Raw genomic sequence first — 25,731 nt, forward strand, 5'->3', positions numbered from 1 at the left:
CCTTCCTCAGACTCAGTGCTCTTGGCCACAGCAGCAAGTGCCCAGAGTCCTTTGGGGTGCTGGACCAAGGATGGAAATGACAGAATAAGAAACCTGGAGAGTGTTCTGACATCTTTAGCCCAGCCTATGTAAGAGAAGCTATGGTCTGTCCAATCTGTGGTCTCTGGGTCTTCAAGCACTTTCCAGAAATAGTTCTTTCCCATTTCACATGCATAAGTTTTAGATGTGGTTTTTACACAGCCCACCATGAGCCCATGATTCAACTAAAACTAGAGAAATTAGTCAAATAGTCTTTCATTCAACACACGTTTGTAGGCAGGCCCAGGGGGACTGGTCAGGAGGCCGCTGCAGTGGTCACGCCACTGAGCTGTGAGGGGGCTGGGTCCAGGGCTAGATTCTGGACACATTGTGAAGACCGAGTCACCAGGATTTGCTGCCAGATGGGGAATAGGAAGACCATCGCAGGAGTTTAGGGGTCTTTAGAATAATTCATGTCAAATGCAAATCTGATATTTGGAAGTTATCAATTTTTAATTTAATTAATTACCTTAATTAATTAAGTTATGCCTTGATTTGCCAAATGTATGCATTAAGGGCCTGCTCCATGACAAGCACTTTTCCAGGTTCCTTACCTGCTTTTCTCTCTTAATCACCAAGACTTTCTCTCTTAAAGGCAGCATTTACATTGTTAATTGAGAGCATTTAGGTGGGACCTCTGTGGCAGCAGAATCAATGGCCAGGTGTGGGAGTCACCTGCATCCAGCCCCTCCTCCCGGTTTGTGCAGGCCCAGGGTGGAGCCGCTGCCTCTCCCCTCACGTGGGAGCCCCAACCTAGAGCAGGTGGAGCCTTCCTCCTGCAAGTCTTCTCCAAGCTGGACGCTCTGGCTTGTACTACAGAAGTAAATTGGCCTTTCCTTCAAGTGTGATAGTGTGGCAGGATGCTGAGCAGGCTTTTCCAGCTCCCTGTGCAAGTTCTCTCCCCCACCTCCTGACCAGGGGGAGGGTCTGCCCCAGCTTCTCCCTGCCCATCCAGGGCTAGGGGACACCGCCAGACATGGCGTGTTTCACACAAGTAGGACGTTGGCTTAAATGGCATGTAGGCATTGTGTCCTGGAGAGGACCAACGGGTGGCATGTGGTGTCTGGCGTCAGGAAAACTAAAGGCTAAAGGAGAGGCACGTCTGACTAAACCAAGCAGTTGGTCAGAGGTGCCACTGGGACCCCTGCTGGGGGTCAGGGCTGGTGGGCTAGATCCTGGGACATCAGGCAGGGGGGTCTCAAGGCTGCTCTCCAGACTGCCAGGGGGAGAGCCCCTGCTCTCACTCAGGTGGGAGTTAGGGTCAGCAGGGGAGAAGCAGGAGAGAAGACCAAATCCCACAGCCCCGGGCACCTTCCCTGCCTTTCCTGGCCTCCCTAAGTTGACTATAGATCTTTCATCAGATCTACAAGGGCCCCGTGAGCTGGAAGCCCAGTCACGTGTGTGGCGCTGGGGAGCTCTGAGGACACGGGTCAAGGTACCATCTGTGTCTGGGAAGCTGGACTTTTGCCTCTGGGAAGGCTCCATGGCCAATGGCAAATGAGTCCTCTTTTTCTGGAAAAATGCCAACAGCCGATAATTTTAGGAAATGTTTTGAAAGTGAAGTGTGACTTTTTCGAATAGAAAGACAGGAAGCTCTTAGAAACTACAAGATTCTAAATCTAACCAGAAGGCTATTTTTTACCCTTTGCTTTTCTATAGCTGTCCTCAAAGCTTAGATCACTCCAAATTATTTTCAACTGGCATTATACGTGTTCAGCCAGACCTATTTCTGCCTCGGTTGTCAGCCCCTGAGCAGAAGGGTCTCATGGCGAAATCTAATGGCTGTATGTTTGGGGTTTTGACACCCTGACTGCTCATGTGACCCTGAGAACTGCACTGGCCCCTCCTCTGAGGCCACCAGCTCGTGGCCATGCAGCTGCTGTCCAGGTGAGGAGAGACAGTGCACCATGCGGGGGCCCTGCCCAGCACTACGTGGCAGCACAGCCCTCCCCGGTTACTGTCAGTCCTGAGGGGAGTAGCGGGGCAGAAAGCAGGGACAAGGACTTACCTAGACTTATTCAGTAATAATTCAATAAAGAGGTACTAAGTACCTACTGAGTACTGAGCTCCTCCCAGCACAGCATAATACCCTCAGAAACAGCTTTGTCCCAGGCTGAGTCTGGACATTCCTCAGAAAGTGGCCAACGTACCCATCACACACAGGGGCGCGGCGCCTGGGCCCACAGTGCTTTTAGTGGCCAATGAAAATGTTCTTCTCACTGCTTTTAAAATCATAAAAAATGTATACATATCCCAGCCTGGATTATAGTCATGTTTTACTATTTATGCAGTCATAAAATAGTATTTTAAAAATTTTTTTATGGAGGAAGGGGCCCATGAAGGCAGAAGTGACTGGGGCCCACAAAAATCATAATGGAGCCCTGGTTGAAACCTCTCTGACATGCATGGACACACACACCACACCACACGCACACACACACCCACATTTACACACACCACACACATGGAACACACACACAACATACACAACATGCACACTGCAGACATACATATACACACCACACATGCACACACATACCACATTCACACATACTGCAGACATACACATACACACACACTACACGCACAACACACATACAACACACACTGCACCATACACCACACACTACACACACATACACACATGCATATGCACACCACACACACACAAGATACACTATGCCATACACCACATATACACACATACACCACATATACACACATACACCACATATACACACACACACCACACAACACATTCACACCACACATACATACCACACACAATATACATGTACACACCACACACTACAAGCATACACATACACACAACACACTCACACACACCACAAACACACACACACACATCACATACACACAGAGCACTCCCACCCTGGAAAACTGCTTGCGCAACAGGCTGGAATCTTCCAGGCAGGTGTTCCAACATGTCCAGTCCAGATCTGTGTGAGTCCTGCTTTATCTTCCAGCTCTGGGCAAACTGTGAAGGGTGGGGATCAGGGTTCAAAGTCCTTAACCTCCATCCTCAACATCTACTTGTCTTCATGGGTCATTTTCCTGGAAAGGCCAGGAAAGTGGACTCAGTTCTTCTGTTCTAAGGTTCTCCTGAGTCCACCTACACGTGTCAATCTGGGGGCCCAATGTGGCGTTCATAAAACATGGTCATTGCATGGGTCCTGGCACATTCTGCTGTCCCCTGCATAACAGTTGAGCAGTTCCCACCTGGGACACTGAAATTCTACTGTTGTCATCATTCCAGAGTTGAGATAAAGTCAATGTTCAGTAAAGCAGGTGCGTTCCCACCCTCAGAGCACTAATAGCCTCGGCAGGAATGTTAAAAATGTTTCTCTATCCCCGAGATCGCTGAAGAGGACCTGGTTGTGTCCTTTCTAGTGGTTAATACTTAATATTTCAGATGAAAGAAATACATGGCACATGTGATTCCTTATCCTAATATCATGGGTTTGTTTGTTTTTCCCAGATGATCATTCTAGGGTGATTTTGAGCCAAGTGGACGGAATTCCCTGCTCGGACTACATTAATGCTTCCTACATAGATGTAAGTCAACAGAGGTGTCCTGTTCCCTGGCCTGGCACGAAGCACACACGGGGGATTTGGGGGGGGCAGAGTGTGAGCCATGACCAGTGGGTGCCTCCTTTTCTGGGGCCAGATGCAAATAGTTACAACCTCTCTGGGCAGCTTGGCCACAAGCACCAAGAGAGGGACACCATATGTACTTGTCGAGCTGGCATCTGCATCTGGGACTCTGTTTCCAAGAGACAGAGATAAGCACATAGGATGTTCATTACAGTGTTATTTTCATCACTGAGTAAACAGAACAGGAGGGGACCAGTTAAACAAATTGTGGTAAACCCACATGCAATGGATTATTAAGAACCCATTTTAATTAATTTTTAAAAGATTATTTAATATGGATTATAAAATTTTCATTAAAAATACAGTGTGAAAGAACTTATACATATTGCACAATTAAAAATATATAACTGTCTGTGCATCTGCTTGTGTACGTGTCTGGGAAAATATTTGCAGAAAAAAAAAAAGACTAGTCAAGGGACGTATGAAAATAGCATTTGTTGTTTCTGAAATTATTGGTGAGTTTTCTTTATTGTTTCCTGTGTTTTGCAAATTCTCCATGGCGGATATGTATTCCTTTCCTAACAGCAAATTCCTTTTAGTAAAGATAATTCTAAAAAGTCATAAATCTGATTTTATTTTTCTAGGGTTACAAAGAGAAGAATAAATTTATAGCAGCTCAAGGTAAGTTTTTCATTAAATTAATTTCTGAACATTGTTTTGGTAAAGTGATGCAAACTGTCATTGTTTCCTGATCTCTATGCCAATAATACCAAGAATTTATATCGGTATTTTTTGTGTGTGTACTGCTACATTTATACTGCCTGATTATAGTCTATTGAAGCTATGTCTCTAAGCCCAAGAATTCAAATATGTCGTGACTCTCATAGAGCATTGCGATCAACATGCGGTCAGTCCTGGGAGCTGGTTAGAAATGCAGACTCTCAGGCCCCGTCCCAGGCTGAATCAGAGTTGACACGTTAACAAGCATCCCAGGTCCTTCTCCGCGTCAGTGTGAGAAGCTCTGCAATGTTGAGATGATAAAGCCCACCCTGCAGACATTGCTCCAGAGGAGCAGGAGAGTTGGAACCCAGGAGAGCTCTAGGCCCGGCTCTCATCTGAATCCCCTTTATTGCCCGTGAATATCACAATATAACATAATAAGCTAAACGAGGTCCCATTATTTAGCTGGAGTCGGCTGAGTGCATCAGGACAGACCAGGAAGGCTGGAGACCTACTGGTCCCTCCCAACCTCTTGATTCTAGAATTCTTCAGGGCATGGAACGTGTCAACAAGCTGTCACCATTGCTTTTGTGCCTCAGAGGTGAACAGACATCCCGGGGACCCCATGGCCAGGTGCAGGGGCGGGGACCCCACAGCGACTTCTCTTTACGCATTTTAACTTTGGAATTATCCTCTACATACAGGCCCTAAACAGGAGACTGTTAATGACTTCTGGAGAATGATCTGGGAACAAAAGTCGGCGACGGTCGTCATGTTAACCAACCTGAAAGAGAGAAAAGAGGTGAGTGCGCAGCTGCCTCGGCTGTTTCCTCAGCTCTGCGGGGTTTTCTCACCACTTCCTCCTGCTATTTCCCTCCCTCCTGTCACCGCAGAAGAAAAAACCACCCAGTGGCTCACAGCATTTTAATCTAGAAACAAATTCTCTGAGCTCCAGGTATCTGTTTTACTCTATAACAACGATAAGAGAGTTTTCGGTTTTTTCTAGCTGAGGGTCACCGTGGCTGACCTAACAGCTGTCACTCCATGGTGGGAGCGATGGGTTTTAGGGTTTAGATTGTTAGTGTGTTGGATGTATAATGTGGTGGGCCGCAGACTATACATGGGAATGATTTCATGTCTACTTTCCAGACTAGGGAAAGGCATTTGAAGGAATGTTGATTTGTCATCCACATACAGGAGGGGTCTTCAAAACGTTCGTGAAAGGATTCGTATAATCTTTTAGTCCATGTTTCCATGAACTTTTTGAAGTACCCTCATATTTAATTAGCTGTTTCTAATTCTAAAAGGGATGCATGTGCATGATAAGAATTTGAAACATACACAAAGAAGAAAAGTTGAGCAGATCGATCTCACGTCACAAATGCCCAGTAGCACCTGCCATACTGGACCAGCGCTGCCCCCGGCACGAGGAGCAGAGGGAGCCCTTGGAGAGTTTTCAGCAATTAAGCAGGGATCTGTGTTTTAGGCAATGAACTCACTCTCCAAAATCAAGGAAGAATTGCGAGCCTGAGGGAGACTTGCTATACAGGTGGGGCCACCAGTTACGAGACGGTGCTTCTGGCACGTTCTAGCATGGCGGGTGCTGTCTGTCCTGCCTGGGTCCTGACCAGGGCCTCCCTGTCCTGAGCTCTACTTCTGCCCTTCACTGTTCAATGGCCTGGCCCAGGAGCACCCAGGCAGTGTGGCAGGACTCAGGGGAAGAGCTGCTGTTTAGAGGCAGGTGACGGGCCTTGGGGAGCTCAGCGGGGGTGGCAGGAGGGGCGGGGAGGCAGGAAGGGCAAGCCGTGAACCACCCCTCCCCACAGCACGACTGTACTAATTGGTTGCACACCAAAAAGCACAGAAACAAGCCTCCAGCCACCATTTCCAGTCGAGGAAGTTGAGACAGGGCTGGGGAGGGCCACCCCTTCTCACTGTGTGAATCCTGCAGTTGTCATCCTTTGTCACTGAAAAGAGTGACAGGAGGGAAACGGGATTCCCTGGTGGGTGCAGAACACTGAACCCTGCCTTGGCTGGAGAAGAAACCTCACACTGACCCTTCACCAGGGGACTTGGGGACCAGTCCTCCTGGGGCTGGTTCTGCAAGCCTGCAACCTGCAGAGACCAGTGCGGAGGCGGCAGCCCCTGGCGAGTGCCCCCAGTGCCTCCTGCAGTCACTCTGCTGGCACGTTATTGGCATCTTCTCTCTGATCCTCCTCCGCAGCCTCCTACTGGATTTTTCCATCGCTGTGACTCACTACTGGCCTCCCTCTGCATCTTGCTTTTCACCATTTCAGATGAAATCATTTCTCAATAGTTCCCTTTTTCTTCGTTGCTTACACCTCTGTTGCGGTCTCCCCAGCTCCCACTTCCTGGGCTCCGTGTTGCGAAATGCAGCTGCCCTGGCATCTCATGATCTGGTAGGATGAAGGGGCAGGCCTGGGGCATCAAAACAGCTGCAAAGCCTGAGCCCTTTGGGGGCCTTAGACACAGTCCTGGGTCCCCGAGAGAGCTTTTCTAGGCAAGAATCTCAGGAAGGTGTCAAGGGCCCCCAATAAGACTGAGACTCACTCAAAGCAGGACCTTTGGGTGGTTGCTCCTGGGGCCGCTTAGGAGTCACCCTGTGAACGGCAGAGCAGCCAGACCCGGGACGGAGGAGGGGGAAGTTTGTCCCATGGGTGTCATAACACGAGGATGTTGGTCACTGGTAAATGCCAGATGCTTTTTGTTTTGTAAGATTATTCATCCTCATGGCTTGGCCCATTAGCTGTGCCAGTCATGGGCCATTTCCAGGATAAACATCAGACATTTGGAAGTCTGTTAAACCCGGAGACCTTTCTGTGGTTCGTTAAGCAGGTCTTTTCCCGCTTTGGGTGGGTTCTCACTCATTCCTGTACCCCATGCACGTGGAAGACTTAACACAGGTTACGTGCCGGAGGCGCCGGAGAATAAAAGGGCTCCTGGAGCTTGTATTTTGGGTCACTGCAATTTTGGAGCCGGGGGGAGGTGAAGAAGTAGGCTTCGCCATGACAAGGAGCCCATTTTCTGCAGACTTCCGCGTCAGCCTCATCTTCCTGGAGAAACGAGGATCATTAGGCTGAAGTGCGTGACTCTTGAATGGAGGGCTGGTGGCAATGCAGATGACATTTGTCCTCAGTGAGCTGAGCAGAATTGACCCGCCGAATCGGATGGGGGGTGTTTGGGGAATTGCAGTCCTTGGGGGCTGGTGTGAGCCCTGCTGCAGCCTTGAGGGTCATCGTGGTCCCGGCTCTGAAGGAAGCGGGCTCAGCGTCACTGTAGGGCCAGCTGAATAAAACGTTTGGCATTGTCGCTGCACCAGCCAGCCGCCACAACAGACGTGCGGGTAATGAAGTGCATGAGTGAGTGAGACCTCTTTGGTGCGGGATCAGGAGGCCTCGGGGGTCCTAGTCATCATCTCGGGGCTCCTTTCAACCGGTTGTGTGGACTCGGTTTCCCCACTTACAAGGAAAACGCACTTGCCCGAGCCCCTTCCCCACTTCATGAGCTGTTGGACCTGAGGCTGGTGCGCGTGAGGCCTGCGTGGATGGCAGGGCGATGCACTCGTTTCTGTTACGTTGTCCCACGCAGGAGAAGTGCTATCAGTACTGGCCCGACCAGGGCTGCTGGACCTACGGGAACATCCGGGTGTGCGTGGAAGACTGCGTGGTTTTGGTCGACTATACCATCCGCAAGTTTTGCATACAGGCGGTAAGCATCTCCAGAGCAATTTTCTGAAAGATCATTCTTTGAGAGCACATGTCAAGATTAAACACATTTCTACATTTTATAATATGAACCATTCTGCCCACCCCCACCCCACCCCAGCGCTGTGGGGGCTGGAGCTTGTGGCCAGGCTGGTACGGGGATGGGCGGGTTAACCAGCTGAGGACGCGAGTCTGCAGGGCATACCCGGTGCTCCTGGCTCCCGGGGGCACCTGGGCTTCCCCAGGAGGAAGACGGTCAGTTGAGGGCAAGGGATCAGGTCCCCCTCAGCAGCACAACCCCATTTCACATGCTGGCATTGTGAGGCAGGGTGCTTAACACTTCCAAAATGTTGTCTGGAACCTCATTACTTTTCACACTTATTTCCTGCTAGTCCCCCCCACCCACTGACACAACCCAAGGATTTTAGGCGGCCTTTGAAAAAATGCTGTATACAAGGCACCTGAAATAAAGATTTAAGAGAAAACCATACAGGAAACAGAGATCATTTTGTCAAGAATCAAAAATAAGTGGTTACATAATTAGAGCACAAAATATGAGTCTGAGGTTCCTAGGAGCCATGGCAAAAAGAGAAAAGGATGAGCCTTACCGTTCTTATGATCCCCTGCTCGCCTCCCTCCCAGACTCACACACACACACACATGTGCACACGCATGCACACACATACTTCCAAAACAGTGCTTACATATAAACTTCCGTGGTCTGGGGCAGAGGAATTACTCCTGGGCTCTGGGTATGGAAGCTGAGAGGGCTCTGAGGGTGGGTCTGGGGGTTTCCGGTGAGTAGGCCGACCACACCATCTTCCCTCCCAAATTTAACACACTTTGAGAGGGAAAGGACGTGCTGTTGGTAAGTACTCAGGACCATGGGCATAAAGTGGACTGTCCAGGCAAAGTGAGACACGGCGACCCTGCTTACACATGGGTCCGTGAGCATTAGGATCAGCTTTGGGGTGTAGCCCGTGCCCTGGGCCCTGCTCTATGCCCCCCATCCCGAGAGGCTGTGGCACCATGTCCAGAGCCGGCAGTAGCGAGAGCCAGGACTCTCTGCCTTCAGGTGTCCTCCCCACATGTGGCCCCTCCCCGCACACAGCCCTGGCTGCTCCTGCCTGGAGGGTGCGGGGGGCTGTGCGAGCGTCCTCAGAAGGAGCTGGGAGGGTAGGGGCACGGGGCATACTGCCGGCTCACATCACCCCTCCTATGTCCCCTGCAGCAGCTGCCCGATGGCTGCAAGTCCCCGAGGCTGGTGTCGCAGCTGCACTTCACCAGCTGGCCTGACTTTGGGGTGCCCTTCACCCCCATCGGGATGCTGAAGTTCCTGAAGAAAGTGAAGACGCTCAACCCCATGCATGCTGGGCCCATCGTGGTCCACTGTAGGTAAGTCGGGGCGGGTGCCATGGGCGGGACCCTTGAGAGCAGCCCATGGTGGGAGGACTCGCCCCTTGTGGGAAAGTGACTGGTGGACACTGGGTAGAGGTGGGCAGAGGTGCAGGCCGGGGGACGTGCACACACTTGTGCAGTCACTGAGCAGTGGCTTACAGTCCTACGGGGAGAGAGCTGGAGGGGTTTTCAGCCCCTGGTGCACTCCGTGGAATCAGAGCCCCCTCTTCAATAGCATCTGAGGGGGAACCCCAATATGTAAAACTGACAAAAGTCAAGAGACCCAGGTTGATGGTGGGAGTGAAGCTCTGGGAAGGTTCACTTGGCCTCCCTCTCATCTCTGCAAGGGACTCCCAAGTCACCTCTAGGAACAGAGATGGAAATAGTGCATCTACAGGACCCCGCCCCTAGACACACACACACGTCTATAGAAGAGCACACTGAGGCTCAGAGGGGCTGCGGATGACCCCAGAGCACAGCCAACAGCCAGGAGCAGAGTCCTCCAGAGCAGGCTGTCCTGTAGACTAGGCTGCCCCCACTGGCTGCCACTCACTGCTCTCAGCCTCGGTTTCCTCGTCTGTCATGGAAAAGACAACCTTGGAGAAACCAGTGACTTGTGTCTGGGGTGGATGGACCTGCTTGCTCCTGCCAAGCTTTGCCCTCACCAGGTGTCACTTTGATCAGATACTGAGTTTCCAGCCGTTACAGCCAGGTTCATCTTGAGTATCACAGCACTGCCAGGGACAAAAGCCACCTGCACACAGTGATGCAGGTGCTCTGCACTTGTCACAGGTGTTCAACCAGAAACTCTAGCAGAACTGGCTTTCACCAAGTGTGAGCAAGACTGTGCTGCTGGGGCCAAGTAGGGCTGGACCATGTCCCATCCACCCTCCAGCGCAGCCCATGCTGGGAGGAGCCGGCAGGGTCAGGTAGCAGTAATCTTACAGATGTCACATCACTTGATGCCCTGAGATAGGTGACAGTGTTCGCTCAGTTTGCCAGAGGAGGAAGCTGAGACCCAGAGGTATTGCATAGTTGATCTGAGAACCCTCAGCTTCCAAGGAACAGATCCAGAATGCCATATCTGGCCAGGGCACAATTACACAAGTGGTAACAAGAAGACAGTGTTTGGTAACAGAGACAAAGCTCAGGACACAGCAGAGTTTCTGTAGTTAGCAGGGGAAAGACCTGAGACCGGGCTGTGAGGGTGCAGTGACCTCGGGTGGCCGTACCATGGACTCGCTGTGTGCGGGCTGCACGCTCCTGGCCCGGCATCCTTGGGGCCTGTCACGCTCGGGGAAAGTGACTCACGGTGGGACCCTCGTGTTTCCCGCAGCGCGGGTGTGGGCCGCACAGGCACCTTCATCGTGATCGATGCCATGATGGACATGATGCAGGCGGAGCAGAAGGTCGATGTCTTTGACTTTGTGTCGCGTATCCGCAACCAGCGCCCTCAGATGGTCCAGACGGATGTGAGTGCTGGCTTCCTCTGATGCCGCACGCCCCAGGCTGCGGGCCCTGGCTTGGGGTGGCACATGGTCCCCGCCCTGAGCTCCTCTGGTCCCCTGCAGATGCAGTACACGTTCATCTACCAAGCCTTACTCGAGTACTACCTCTACGGGGACACGGAGCTGGACGTGTCCTCCCTGGAGAAGCACCTGCAGAGCCTGCATGGCGCCGCCACCCACTTCAACAAGATTGGGCTGGAGGAGGAGTTCAGGGTGAGTGCTGCTGCCCTGGTGCTGCCCCGGGTGGGCGGCCTTTAAATGCCACCTCTTGCTGTCACCTATCCTCTTGCCCGGCTATGACAATCAGAGACTTTAGGAGCTTTGCAGCCACCAGCAGGGCACTGAGATGGGGACAGGTGTTTCCTCTGAGCAGATGCCCTTGCAGGTAGTGCTGGCACACGGCTGAGCGATTTGCTCAGTGTCAGAGCTCTCACTGCGTCACTGTGTCCTTCTCGGCTGCAGAAATTGACGAACGTCCGGATCATGAAGGAGAACATGAGGACAGGCAACTTGCCAGCAAACATGAAGAAGGCGAGGGTCATCCAGATCATCCCATGTAAGGCAGTCCTGGGGGACAGACCTTCACTTGTGGCAGTGGGGCTGGGCAGGGTTGGTACTGGGTGGCTTCAGTAACTGAGGATCGACTGATCACTGACCTCTGTAAACCAGGGTCAAAGTCAGGGTGACCCCTGGACCATCTTGGGTGCTGTGCCAAGTGTCAGGAAGAGAAGACCCCCCTGGGAAGCACCAGGTGACCCAGACTGTCCTGTGTGCTTCTCAGGTGGGCAGCTTGGAACATGAGCTTGGAGGCAGGGAGGGCAGCTGGAGCTGGCTGGCCAGGGAGGTTTCGTAGAAGCCGAGAGATTTGCTGCAGGAGTGACTTGGTGTCTCCTTATTCCACATCTCATTCAATGCTCCACCAAGCCTGGGTGGGCAGGGGCAGCCGGTGACAAGGCTGAAACCCTGCAGGCAACAAGGAGCCAGGTCACACCTTTCCCTTTGGCCTTGGGTAAGGCAAGAAGCAGGCCTGGGGTGGAGTCAGGATACAGGCCTGCCACTTTGTCGAGGGTGAGGGAGGCACGGCCTGGCAGGGCCACGGAGGAGCAGAGGCAGAGGACGGCAAGGAGTCAGGGGTGGGCCCATGTGACAGGGGCGGGGTAGGGACCCAGGGTCTTTCCTAGTGGGAAATAAATAGAAGCCCGAGAAACCCAGCCAAAAAGTGGACTCTTGAAGTCCACTTTTCTCAAGAAGAGAGTGTGCCTCATTGTAGCTGTGTCCTGGATGGATTCACAGCTCGACAAATACTGGCCATCATACAGTGGCTGTAAATGGGCAGCTTTGACGGTGGTCCCACTGCTGGTTTGCTGAGGGGAGTGGAAAGTCCCCAAGGCTGGACGAAGCCTCGGTGGCTGCAGCGTGCTCAGACCGCCACCACTCCGGCTGCCTGCCTGGTCATACCCCTTAAATGTGGTGTTTTTAATGCTTGTATTTTGGTATGTATTATATCCATTTATGAAAAATGAAATTGATAACTGGGTTATTTTCAGAGCTTTCCTATAAAACAAAACTTCCTTGAGCCACTTGAATTAACCTGTTTTATAAAGTAAACTTTCCAAAGAGTTGGCTTTACTTAGCAATTCCATTAATAGGCTTTATATCTCTGAAGCTTGTAACAACAGTTTAAAATTTTCAGGGAAAAAAGTTATTTGTACTAACTTCAGAAGAATACTGCTTTACAGATGACTTCAATCGAGTGATCCTTTCCATGAAAAGGGGTCAGGAATACACAGACTACATCAACGCGTCCTTCATTGACGTATGTACCCCGGCCCTGGGTGTGCCGTGTGCAGGTGTGTGCTTCCTTCATATATGACCACACAGGCTTGTGATTGGCCTGTTTTCACAATCAGAAAAAATTGACATGCTTCCAGAAACTCAACGATTTTATTAGCAGAGTTACTTGGTTTAAAAACATGAAGAATCAACTTTGGAAACAGAAGGATATAGACTTACTGCTAAGTAACTGGATATTTTTTATTCCACTTTAAATATCCAGCGATTTTTCTTGTCTATATCTATTATGCACCAGTTACATACCCAGCACTTCCTTATGCTTTCTCTCATGTGATTTCTGCAACACGTGCCTATGCAGATAATACAGTTATGTGTTCAGGGCACACAGGCACAGGCTGTCTTCATGCACGGCACAGTCAGCAGAAGAATGAGCAGGAAAGAGCATTGCAGCTAAGCGCGTGTTAGTATTTCCGTTCACAGAAGAGAAAACTGTGCCAGAGGTCAGTGAAGTCCTAGTGGAGGAACTGGGATTTGAACCCACTTCCTCTGACTCCATTCCCAGGGCCCTTTGCACCACCATGATGCTAACCCAGCTGTAAAACACAGAAACATGTTAGAATCAACGTCACCAGATGCTGTTCAGGTGATCACGAGTGACTGGTAGTTCGTGATGTCCATTCGTAGGTGACCTCAGGTGCTGAGAGTGGAGGTGCTAGGTTTCTGATGAAGTGGACATCTTGACCTGCTTCCCGTGTGTGTGTGTGTGTGTGTGTGTGTGTGTGTGTGTGTGTGCATGTGCCAACTGGGGTTTGGTTCGGGCTGTGGAAGGTTGGAGAGTTTCCCTCATCAAGCCTTGGGCTGCCCTAAATGCATGTGGCAGGCAGTGGCTTGGGGATGGTAGGAAGTCACAGTTAACCTCTCCTCTCCCATTTGAAGGGCTACCGGCAGAAGGACTACTTCATCGCCACCCAGGGCCCACTGGCGCACACCGTCGAGGACTTCTGGAGGATGGTCTGGGAGTGGAAGTGTCACACGATCGTGATGCTGACTGAGGTGCAGGAGAGAGAGCAGGTGAGGGGCACCGCCCAGCCAGCCCTCCAGGGGCGGTCCGTGTACCTGCGGGTCAAGCTATTCATTATCAGTGTCTCACCTGCTTTCGGTCCTGCACACACTTCAGGGGGGCTGAGCTGGGACTGCTGAAGAGGGAGAGAGTTTGGGAATGAAAATGGTTTCATTTCACCTTTTCCTGTTTTGGGGGTGGAGGTTAACCATAACCACCCACTGGCTTTTGTTCTTAGCTCGCATTTTATTTAACCTGCCTTGAAATCCCACCATTTCTTATTAGCCAAGATCACAACCTGTTGAAGTAAAAGATATTTATTTGCTTTTATTTAAGACCGAAAGACATAGACGTTGAGATGTGCACCCAATTGACACTGTCCTAGTCAAACTGAATGAGCTAAATGTTTCCCTTTTCTAAGATACCCATCTGCAGACTTCTGGTGTTTATTTAATATTATTCACGAACCCACTGTCCCACAGAAACTTTTGCAATAATGTACATCTATCTAGGTGTCCCCCCAAGAAATAACCACTGCCCTGAATTTGTTTTTTTTTTTCTTTGCTTTTTAAAAAAAGGAACAGCTTTACTGAGGTATAATTCGCTTACCACACAGTTCATCTTTTTAAAGGGTACAGATCGTCACCAGCAGTCATCACCTCTCTCTAATTCCAGATCATTTTCATCACCCCAGAAAGAAGCCCCACACCAGTAACAGTCACTGCCACTCACCCTCCCCCAGCCCTGGACATCACTCATGCACTTTCTTATGCTATGGATTTGCCTATTCTGGACATTAATACAAATGGAATCATATCACATGTGGTCTTTTGTAATTGAGTTCTTTCATTTAGCATGATGTTTTTTCTTTTCTTTTCTTTTCTTTTTTTTTTTTTTTTTTGCTGGCTGGCTGGTACGGGGATCCGAACCTGTGACCTTGGTGTTATAAGGCTGTGCTCTAACCAGCTGAGCTCACCAGCCAGCCCTCGCATAGTGTTTTCAAGGTTCACTCATGTTGCAGCATGAATCAGTACTTCATTCTTTTTTATTGACAAATAGCACTCTGTTGTATGGAGGTACCACGTTTTGTTTATTCGGTCATCAGTTGATGGACATTTAGGTTATTTCAACTTTGGGGCTATTATGAATCATACTGCTTGAACATTCATGTACAAGTTTTTGCATGGTCTTGGTTTTTTTTTAATATAACTAGGAGTGGAATACTGCATCGTAACATAAGTCTATATCATAAACTTTTACCATTTTACATTTTTGAGGAACTGTCGGACTCTTTTCTGAAGCAGCTTCCACTTCACAGTCCCACCAGCAGTGTGCAAGGGCTCTAATCTCCCCACATCCTCACCAACACTGGTCATACTTTGTCTTTTTGACTAAAGCCATCCTACTGGATGTGTTCTTTGTTTTCTAAAATATTTTTTTAAATTGCATATTATGCCTAAAGAAACTATTGTTTAGTTTTGCTCGTGTTTGAACTTTATATGTAAAGAGCATCATTATAGCGTGTGGTTTTCTGGAACTGGATTTTTCCACTCACAATTGTGCTTTTGATATTTTGCCATGTTGTTCATGATCTGTGCTTCATTCATGGTCATTATGTCATTATATTCCACTTCACAAACCATACGTCCTGGATCCACTTATTTATCCCTTCTTCTGTCATTAGCATTTGGGTCAATTTCAATTTTTCTGTTTTACAAACAGTGCTGCCTATACATTCTTGTACATATCTTGTGCTTTTGCTGCACAAGGAATAATATGTACCCAAAAGACAAAATGCTATATTGGAGAGTATGTGAAAGTTTGAATTTGTAAGATATTACCTAATTGCTTTTTAAAGTGGTTGAGTTTTCCAAAGTGGACACCAGCCATGTATAAGAGATGTCATTCCTCCACACACCTCATATTCTCAGGTGTCCTAAGTTTTGCTAATTGAATAGGTGTAAATACCATCATTTTGTGGCTTTGATTTGCATCTCTCTGATTTCTAGAGGTCAAGCATCACTTCATACATTTGTGGATGGCATATTTCCTCTTGTGCAGAGCCAGCTCGTGCCTCTCATCCATTTTTCTGTTGAGTTGTTTGCCCTTTTCTTTTTTGTCCTTTTTTTTTTTTTTTGTGATCGCACTCAGCCAGTGAGCGAACTGGCCATCCCTATATAGGATCCGAACCCACTGCGGAGGCGCTGCTGCGCTCTCAGCGCCGCACTCTCCCGAGTGAGCCATGGGGTCGGCCCCTTTGCCCTTTTCTTATTGATTTATAGGAGCTCTTTACATGGTCTTAATGCTAATCCTTTGATGGTTTTATGTATTCCAAACATTTTGTCCTAGTTGATGGCCTGGCCTTTCGTTCTTTTCTGTATTAGTTTGTTGCCGTTGCTTATAACAAAGTACCTGAAACCGGGTGATTTATAAAGAAAAATGATTTTTATTGCTTACAGTTTCTGAGGCTGGGAAGTCCAAAGTCCATCTGGTGGTGACAGTGACCCAGAGGTCTCACATTGCAAGATGGTGAAAGCAGGGAGAGCAGAGAGAGAGAGACAGAGAGAGAGAGAGAGAGAGACTCTCCTCTTCCTTTAAAGCCCTCAGAATCATGCCCCGACCACCATTTTTAACCCATTCACTACTGCATGGTCCTACAATCCAATCACCTACTCAAGGCTCCACCTTTCAGTTGCCATAATAGGATTTCCCACCCTCTTAACAGTCACAGTGAGGGCTAAGTTCCTAATACATAAAACTTGGGGGACACAACTCAAGCTTCAGGGAGTTTTGGGAGGACATAATTCAATCCCCTACACTCTTAATGATGTTTGTTGATAAAGAGAAGTGAATTTTATTGTAATCTGATGTTTCACTCTTTTGTGTCATGATTAGTTAAATCTTTTGGGGCCTTATTCAGTAAATCCTCTGTACACCAAAGTGAAAGCTATTTTCTTCTAAGTGTTTCACAGTTTTGTTTTTAACCCTAAGTCTTAACTCATCTGGGTTTATTTTTGTTGTTTCAAGGATATTACAGATGCTGGTTGCTCTAGGAAGGGCTGGGGCATTCATATCAGCCCCAGTAGGGTGTGAGTCAGGGTTCAATTTCCTTTTTCCCATTTAGAAAACAAATTTTTCCAGCTGGATTTATTGAGTAATTTCTCATTTTTGTCATGTATCAAAATTCCATATATATGTGTGTGTCTGTTTCTGAACTCTCTATTCCTTTCTCTCATTCAACAGGCATGAATGGGCATTCATATTCATACTCATACGTTATATACATTATTTTCTTGGTCAGATGAAATATGGTAAATGGTTTGAGAGCAAGTCTGCGTTGTAAAGTCAAAACTGCTAGCCGCAAATTATTTACTACACGACTTAAAATTTTATTTTGTCCTCTAAGGATAAATGCTACCAGTACTGGCCAACAGAGGGCTCAATTACTCATGGAGATATAACGATTGAAATAAGGAGCGATACCCTTTCTGAAGCCATCAGTATACGAGACTTCCTGGTCACTTTCAATCAGGTATCGTCGCCATAGCTCTTTAAACTCTTGTCGACCTAATGAACTGCAGCCATCTCTCAGTGTTCTGTCACTGTCCCAGAATGTGGCCCTGCACCTGTCATGCTTCTTTGGCCTTTTCCTGAGCCCCAGAATACTATGAATAGCCAGTGGGTTTAATAGGGAGCCACGCTGTGCAGTAGCAGGTCTCCTGTAAAATCCGCACCTTCATGGTCATCTACCTGCCTGCCGGAGGATGAGGACTCAGGGGCAGAGGCTGACTCTGAGAGGCATTCAATGTACCCAATTTCCCTCCCCACTCCCGGGAGAATGACATCAACCAGAGGGGATGAATGAAGCCATAGAGGCCACTCTGGGGCCCTCTCAGAGCCTTCAACCATCCCCCATCCCTACCCAGTGCGGGGCTCTGCTCACACTCTCTCCCTGGCAATGAATGGGGACTCTGGGTCAATTGTGGGTAAGATGACTCAGCTGTGGGACTTGGTTCTGCCCTCAGGATGGTCAGTACAGCAAAACCACATTGCCCAAAGACTTGTTGTCCTCCGTGCCATTAACAAAACCACCCAAGCCGCTAGACTCAGAAGCTGCTCATCTCGCACCTCTGATGCGAAACTGAGAAGCTCGAGGCTCTGGCTTCTTAGGAAAGATAATTCCCTTGTCTCAAGCAGAGTTGACAAGGATCACCTAAAGGGTTGCCTGGGGCCTATCAGGGGCCCTAGGGGACGTCCTCTGGATGTCTTGCTCCCCTCTCAGAAGGAAACATGGCCAACTGCTAGCCTTCTCCTTTAAGGTGGGCAAGGGTACAAACAACCTGGCCAGAAACTCAGCTGTGTAGGTGGGGACACTGGCTGGGAGCCTCAGCCTGACCTCTGGGATGCCGAGAGGGCTTGGGGCCTGTTCCCCAACAGATGGGGAGGGGCATGGGACTGGGCAGCGCTGAGACATCCGTTCCCCCACAGCCCCTGGCCCGCCAGGAGGAGCAGGTCCGCATGGTGCGCCAGTTCCACTTCCACGGCTGGCCCGAGATTGGGATTCCCGCCGAGGGCAAAGGCATGATCGACCTCATTGCGGCCGTGCAGAAGCAGCAGCAGCAGACGGGAAACCACCCGATCACTGTGCACTGCAGGTGAGCGCTCCAGGTGGGGAGGATGCTGACCACGCACCTGCTGAATCTGCAGCTCCTAGTGGGAGAGCTCGCTGCTCCCAGCCACGTTATTTCCCTGGACTGTATTTGTACCTTTCCTTACACATGTAGACAAATAACTGACATAAATGTCATCTTATCGAGCATGCAGAATGCACTTTTAGAGAAGCAGTCAGGAAACAACTAAAACACACGTTTCCATGTGCTTTTGAAGCCATAACAAATTGCAGCAAAGCTTGACAAATGCACTCCTACACTTCAAGTTGCTTGCCTTCTTTTGAAAAATGGCTCTGGTTCTGGTTGCTGAGCCCACACCTGCCCGTCCGAGCCCCTGGGCTTGGGGAACCAAGTCAGTGTGAACATGGGCGCAGGATGGTTTTCCCATGCCACATCAGGATGTCCAAGCCAGGGTCACTAAAAGAGGCCTGCAGCCACACCTTCCCCAACCAAGCCTTCCAGCCCAGCTCCCAAGTCAGGCCCAAGGGCAGAGGGTCATGCCCGGAGCTACACCTAGAGACAGCTGAGCACCTCAACAATTTCTTTCATAGGCAGCATTTGAGAGTAGGAGGGTGAATCCACCTGCCACCCCACCTTCCTTCTGTACCTGTGAAGTCCTGGTCCTGCCAAGCACCGCCTGCAGGGACCTGGGCCACCATTGCAAAGCTCTTCCAAGCAGGAGTTTGGAGTATTTTTATTCTTGGATGGTGAAAATTTGCCTCTAAAGTTGCAATTCTATTTATTTTCCCACACATGCGGCTCCCACTCTGTGTGATTTCCCCCAGTCGCTACCACTCTTGCTGCCACCCTTGCTGCCAGTGAAGCCCACCCCCGTTAACTTGGAGGGCTTGAGACTCTTTCCCTGTCAGAACCCTCTGGGTACGCTCCTGGCCTGGCCAGTAGGGGGCGCACACACTCGGGTTCTTAGTTCCAGGTGCCTTTCTTAGGTCATTCAGAATAAAGAAGAAATGAGTTCCTTCCTGTTCTGCCTCTGCAAACTCAGGCTATGAGTTTTGCACTTGTAGGATACCGGGGATGCAAAGGTGAACAGATCCTATAGGAAGGCAGATGTGGGACAGGTCATTGCAGCAGGACAGGAGCCTTAGAATAAGACTCTGGGGCCAGGAGGGCAGCCTTGCTTCTCCAGAGGGGACTGGAAGGGGCTAGCCAACCATGCCTCCTTTGGCCTGACCACGTGGGCTCTCCTAAGTGGGCCTGGACTCTGCTCTTGTGACGTTTGTCCAGCTTTTCAAGCAAATGATCATCTTTAACGGAGTTGACTCAAATCATCATTGATCTAAGTGTCATTGTCTGACTGTTCCTGTTCCTGGCAGCGAGCGCCCTGTGCTTTAACATCCCTTAACTCCTGCCTTTCAGCATCACCCATGTCAGAAGACAGGCCCTGGCACAGGAAGGAAAGTCTGTGCCAGGATCGCCTCCTCCCCAGACCTGACTGGGGAAGGTGTGCGTTTCTTTTTTTTTTTTCTCTCTTAATTTTATTTTGTCGATATACAATGTGGTTGATTATTGTGGCCCATTACCAAAACCCCCCTCCCTCCTCCCTCTCCCCCCTCCCACCCAACAATGTCCTTTCTGTTTGCTTGTTGTATCAACTTCAAGGAACTGTAGTTGTTATGTCTTCTTCCCCCCCCCCCCGTTTTTTTTTTTTTTTTTTTTTTGTGTGTGTGTGTGTGTGTGTGTGAATTTATTTATTTATTTTTAGCTCCCACCAATAAGTGAGAACATGTGGTATTTCTCTTTCTGTGCCTGATTTGTTTCACTTAATAACAAGATCTCAGGTGATGCTGGTGCCGCTGGTCCAGGGTCTGCACTTTGAGAAAGGCTGGTCTACACAAGGAAGAGGAGAGATGGTTACACTCACTTAAAAACTTGTAACTGGTCCTGATTCATTGCATGAAATATCTGTCTAGTATAATTTAGGGATGGGTTTTAGGAATGTCACGTTTGCTGAATCTTGCTCAGCAGCTTAGCTACATGTAAATGATCATTAGAAATCCAATCAAACTCTGATCATTTGAATGACTCGACACTGATATGCAGGGTCATAGTGAGCTGTCCATCTTTCATTCCCATGTGCAAGTTTGATTAACTGCATTCAGTGCTTTTTCTCCTCAGTGCTGGAGCTGGGCGGACAGGTACATTCATAGCCCTCAGCAACATTCTGGAACGAGTAAAAGCCGAGGGACTTTTAGACGTATTTCAAGCTGTGAAGAGTTTACGACTTCAGAGACCGCATATGGTGCAAACCCTGGTAAGGATCTGAACAATAAGAATGTTTCCAGAAGAGTCGAGAATTGTTTCATGTAGTATTTGATGTATGTTTCATTGAAGAAACTCAAGTATATGTGGGAGGTGGGAGGGGCACATTCCCACGGAGGACAGCCAGCTGCAGCTTCCCACAGTGGAGCTTTACAGACCCGCTTCCTTGCTGGGTCTCTGACTCGGGTCTGTCCTCTGGGCAAGACCCAGGAGGAGGGGCTCATCCACGAATTTCAATAACCGAGACCCTGTGGCCAAGGGCGCTGATGATAGGAGCTTCTGTGTCAAAGTGAACTATTCTAGGAGATTCCAGTGTACATTTAAATGTGTACTGCTATCAAGTTCAAAAGCAGCACTGAAGTTTGAAATCCTGCTGATTGTTATTTTCAATTTTACACCATTTCATGTGGTCTGTTTTCCTTGGCTGGGCCTCAGTGACCAGTGCATTAAGGAATTGACCTACTGTAACTTGCCCTATACATTTTCTTTCATCACGTGGACACACACTGTCTGGTTTTCGGAAGAGATTCCTCCTTACCAGATTCGGTCATGGCTCATGCTAAACCAGCAAGTGCAATTTTAAAGGCTGTGACACCTCACAGTTTTCTCCAAAGCTTCCTACTTAGGACTTGTTTCCAGCCTGCTCATTCTCCGGGCTGACACAACCCCGGCTTAAGCAGCCAGCTCCCTGTGCACGAAAAGGTATCAAAGGGGACCCTTCCACGACCTCCTGTCACAGTGGAGCACAGCAGCCAGAGAGAACCGCCCTAGCCAAGGGCAGCTGTGCCCGCCACACCCAGGTTGGGCCGCAGTGATCCCCACCCTCGCTGTACAGTAGACTCACCTGGGGAGTACTGACCCTTCCTCCCATTACCCAAGCTGCCCCTCAAACCAGTGAAGTCAAATCTCTGGGGGTGGGACCCAGGCATCCACATATTGAAAGTCCCCCCCACCCTCCAAGTAGTTCCAAAGTGAGTGCAGGCTGAAGCCACTGGACTGGAAGGAAATCAGGTGCCTGCGGTGTCCCACTCACCTCTAAATCTCTGCTGACTGTGACTGTGATGGAAATCGGGACAGCTGCAAGCAATGGGAAGGAAAAAGCACCTAGGCCTTTCCCACTGACCTTGGGGCTCTGGTCCCAGCACTGACAGACTCAGCTAGGGCTATGGAAAGACACAAGAGAGGCAATTAATGCCTGCTAAAGGCTCTACCTGTCCCCTGCTAGCTGAGACCACAGGGAGATCACAAACTAGAACAACTTTGTGCATGGAAAAAAATCTGTGGCAGACCACTCCACAAAAACTGTTTAGATCAAAATGATAATAACAATAAAAACATAATAGAAAGCCCCTCAAAAAGAAATCCAGTTTTTAATTATGAGCCAGACTCACTTGAGTTTCTTTGCTGACTGTTTAATTCTTCTACAGTCTCTCCCAGGCAGCCCACCTGGCCACAGTCAGGTCTAAAAGAGAAGCCATGTGGTCCCTTCAAAGCCTGGGCCACATCCACGTGTCATACAGCTTCACAGCAGGACTCCCTCTTGGTTCTGGAGCTTGGACAAGCTCCTTCTGTTCTCTAGGCTTCAGTCCCTTTCTGTGGAAAATGGGGATGAGGGTGCTGCCTTTAGAGTCTCTGTGCAAAATGTGCTTTAGGTACTTCAAGGGCTCCACGAACGCCTGGCCCCGGGGGAGGTGCCCAGCGAACTGCAGCAAAGAGCGTCTGTCAAAGAAGCAGCACACAGCACATCCTTGGCTTTTTTAGGGACTTGTAGCTCTCCTTAAGTTGCCTGGTCTGTCATTATATTCTATGTTGAAGAGCATCGAGACTCCGAGTGTCCCTTCCCAGCTCTGCTTTTTCCTCTCAGCTTCTCTTACCACGCTTCTTACTGAGAAGCTGCCCTAGGACACTTCCTGGCTCGCATCTGTTTTCTTGCCTGGTGGCGGCTTGACAGAGCATTTTGCAACCTTATTTTTAAAGTCAGCGTCTAGCCCAATGCCTAGCCCCCAAACAAGTGGTGAATCAGCAAACAAGTGAGGCACCTGTTGGGCATTGGACAGTAACTGTCAGGTGTTGGGGGCTGTGAGCCGGATGCTCCACAAACATCTTTCTCATCTCAACCTCACCACGTTCTTGTGTCAACTTCTGTTCACAAGGAGTGTTCTGCCATCACCCCCACTGGGGACGGGTAAGCCACCTGACCAAGATCCTCAGGCATTATGTGTCAGAATGAGATTCAAGCATAATCTGACTCCAGAATTGAAGGGCTCAGAATTGAAGACCTAACATTTGGCAGGGACATTTTAGCAAGGAACACAGGATGCAGGAACATCACTGGGCAATGAGATGCGTGCTGACGTGCAGGTTGATGTGGCCCTGCAAATAGGCACAGCGGCTCACAAACCAATTTCTAATTGCTAACCATGCAGGGAAGGCCCATTTCCAGAATGCTAGATAGCCTTCATCAGAACCAGCATTCCAAAGACCCCAAGTGCACTTGTTTCCCGGGAGCTCTGTGCCTTGATAAGAAATGTCTATCTGTGGCCTGAGAGGTGGCCTGTGTCATCCTAGCACACTGCCAAAATATGCTTCATTGGCCACTGGAGGCTAATCACTTGCACTCGAGACACAACAGATGGTCAGCAGTTAGCTCGTGTGTTTGCTGTGAAAACCAAGTGACTAATCACCATCTCTGCTTCCCTCCCAGATTGGAGCCAGCTCTGATATTCAGCTGATATAGTTTTCAGATAGAGGAAGCTGGGGAAGTCAAGTCAAAGGCCAGTTTGCACATGTAATGCTTTATGAGTGTCATGGAAGTGCTTGCCTCTTTGAAGAGAGCCTACACGTTTATTAGGAATTTCTTCTGAAAATTCACATTCCTTTTCCTTTTGAGGGCTGGGTAATCAGGTGGAAATCTTAGTAGCTTAAAGCAAGGACCCCTACAGTCTGTTCTTGGCTCTCCCAATAATTTCATGCATCTCAGAACCAAAGATTTTGTTTGTTTGACCTTGGCATGATAACACCACATTCTAACCAACTGGGCTAACTGGCCAGCCCAGAACCAAACTTTATGGTCCACGTTTTCTTTCTCTGGAAAACCAAGTTCAATCGCATCCCAGCCAGATTGAGACTCATGGAAAGACTAAGCGGACTAATGTTTGGCATCTTTCAACCCAAAAGCCTTTGGACATTTGTTCAATGTGTGTTGAGAAGAGGTAAATCCAATGTGTTGGAAAAGAAGAGGGGAAGATGCTGAGGACAGCTCTTGGCCTCTCAGGTGTCCCAAGCCCTTCCCTCTGGGCCCCAAGCTCACGTGTCCCACTCAGAAGTCTGCAAGTAACCAGATCCCTTATGTGAGAGGCAGGTCAGCAGCTGTCTGTTGCTACTGGAACCTCTGGGGTCCCCTCCCCTACCCAATCACCATCATGCACACATGGCTTTCCAAAGCTCACTTTTTTTAGGCTCTTTAAGAAAAGTTTGGCAATTGTTCTTTTCCCCATCTCTTTCATTTCTTACCAGCGAGTGCCCATTACTGATGGGCTTCAGGGGCACCACCCGCTGGTCGCCCATGAACCCTCTAGCCTGGCCGCAGTCCTCCTTGCGGGGCTGCTGGAAAGAGAGTCAAACACGGTGCAGAGGTGCCGTAGTGAGCTAAATGCCTTCTACAAATGTAAGGCATCATTCTTTTGGACTCTAGTAAAATTTATATAAAGCAATGTCCCTTTTGCAGAGTAAATTTAGTCTTAAAGATAATCTAGATTTTTATTCTATTTAACTTTTGTAGATTTTTTTTTTTTTGTTATATTATGAAGTTTACCTGGCAGTGTTAATATTCTGATTTTTTTTCAGTTCACAAATAGTTGTTTTCCAGTTTATATATGAAAATTAAAGACATTTTACTCAGACTGTCTAAAATATAAGTTGAAACTAAAACTAAAATTGACATTTTCTATGTAGGAAACAGCTGTATTTGGAAATTTTTATGTACCTAAAAACTAAATTATGTAACAGAAACTAATGTGCATAGGAGTATGCAGTATTTTAATAAATAACCAGACTTACTTCTATCTTATTTGTTTTATGTTTCTCCTGATTAAGTTAATAAAATATATTATTTTGAAATATCGCTTTAATGTATTCTTGTTTTTCTTTTTCAGGAACAGTATGAATTCTGCTACAAAGTGGTACAAGATTTTATTGATATATTTTCTGATTATGCTAATTTCAAATGAAGATTCCTGCCTTAAAATATTTTTTAATTTAATGGTCAGTATATTTTGTAAAAATCATGTTAATTTATTTCATAGTTGACATTAATATCCTTCCTAATTCTTTTGTATATATTTTGTTATGCTTTAAAGGCCACCTGCTATAGAGTTATAAAGTCTTAAATACCCTTTTAAAAATTGGAGTAATGTATTAAGGTCAAATAATATGCCATAAAATATATATTTCTGCTAATATCAGTAAATATCTTAATTTTTCATTAGATTCATATCATTAATTTCACATGTTCAGCACCTCTAACTGTTGTAAATCTTAACATGCCAAATGTGCTTATGCAAGAGTCTAAACACAAAGTCCATTGTTAAGAAAACAGTCGAGGAATCAGAAATCAGCTGAAAATTCCCTTTCCTGGCATGGATTTCGCAGCCCTGAACAGCAGCATTTTTGAAGGCAAACTGTTCATGAAGATACAATATAAATAGGGACTTTCGTAAAGTCCTCAATCTCAGCCCATGTGCATCTTTTAAAGATCACAGAAGACTTTACCACCTGAATCCAGGTCTAAAACACACTACAGTAGTTGTGACTATATATGATATTTAAAAATGCACTTATTCAAGGCTGTGCCTGTACTGTCTTGGCTAGAAGAGAGATGCAAA

At 48.2% G+C, this 25,731-nt stretch overlaps 1 protein-coding gene across 4 annotated transcripts in view; it reads left to right on the top strand.

Annotated features, from left to right (window-relative positions):
- PTPRE (protein tyrosine phosphatase receptor type E) overlaps window positions 1-25,086 on the top strand; it is a 39,257-nt gene extending 14,171 nt beyond the window's left edge. For 3 of the 4 annotated variants that reach the window (XM_063101998.1, XM_063101999.1, XM_063101997.1), the window contains 14 exons: window positions 3,578-3,654; window positions 4,338-4,374; window positions 5,118-5,215; window positions 8,023-8,142; window positions 9,370-9,533; window positions 10,873-11,008; window positions 11,108-11,257; window positions 11,507-11,600; window positions 12,784-12,860; window positions 13,775-13,909; window positions 17,305-17,430; window positions 18,387-18,553; window positions 20,705-20,840; window positions 25,003-25,086. In XM_063101998.1, coding sequence (XP_062958068.1) covers window positions 3,578-3,654; window positions 4,338-4,374; window positions 5,118-5,215; window positions 8,023-8,142; window positions 9,370-9,533; window positions 10,873-11,008; window positions 11,108-11,257; window positions 11,507-11,600; window positions 12,784-12,860; window positions 13,775-13,909; window positions 17,305-17,430; window positions 18,387-18,553; window positions 20,705-20,840; window positions 25,003-25,077 — 1,592 coding nt within the window. In that variant the 3' untranslated portion in view covers window positions 25,078-25,086. Of the gene's footprint in view, window positions 1-3,577; window positions 3,655-4,337; window positions 4,375-5,117; window positions 5,216-8,022; window positions 8,143-9,369; window positions 9,534-10,872; window positions 11,009-11,107; window positions 11,258-11,506; window positions 11,601-12,783; window positions 12,861-13,774; window positions 13,910-17,304; window positions 17,431-18,386; window positions 18,554-20,704; window positions 20,841-25,002 lie in introns of those variants that run through there. The other variant, XM_063102000.1, reaches the window with a different exon arrangement.
- The last annotated feature ends 645 nt before the right edge of the window (window positions 25,087-25,731 follow it).

The sequence above is a fragment of the Cynocephalus volans genome, chromosome 7 (genome assembly GCF_027409185.1).
Source record: "Cynocephalus volans isolate mCynVol1 chromosome 7, mCynVol1.pri, whole genome shotgun sequence".
NCBI classification, from domain to species: Eukaryota; Metazoa; Chordata; class Mammalia; order Dermoptera; family Cynocephalidae; genus Cynocephalus; species Cynocephalus volans.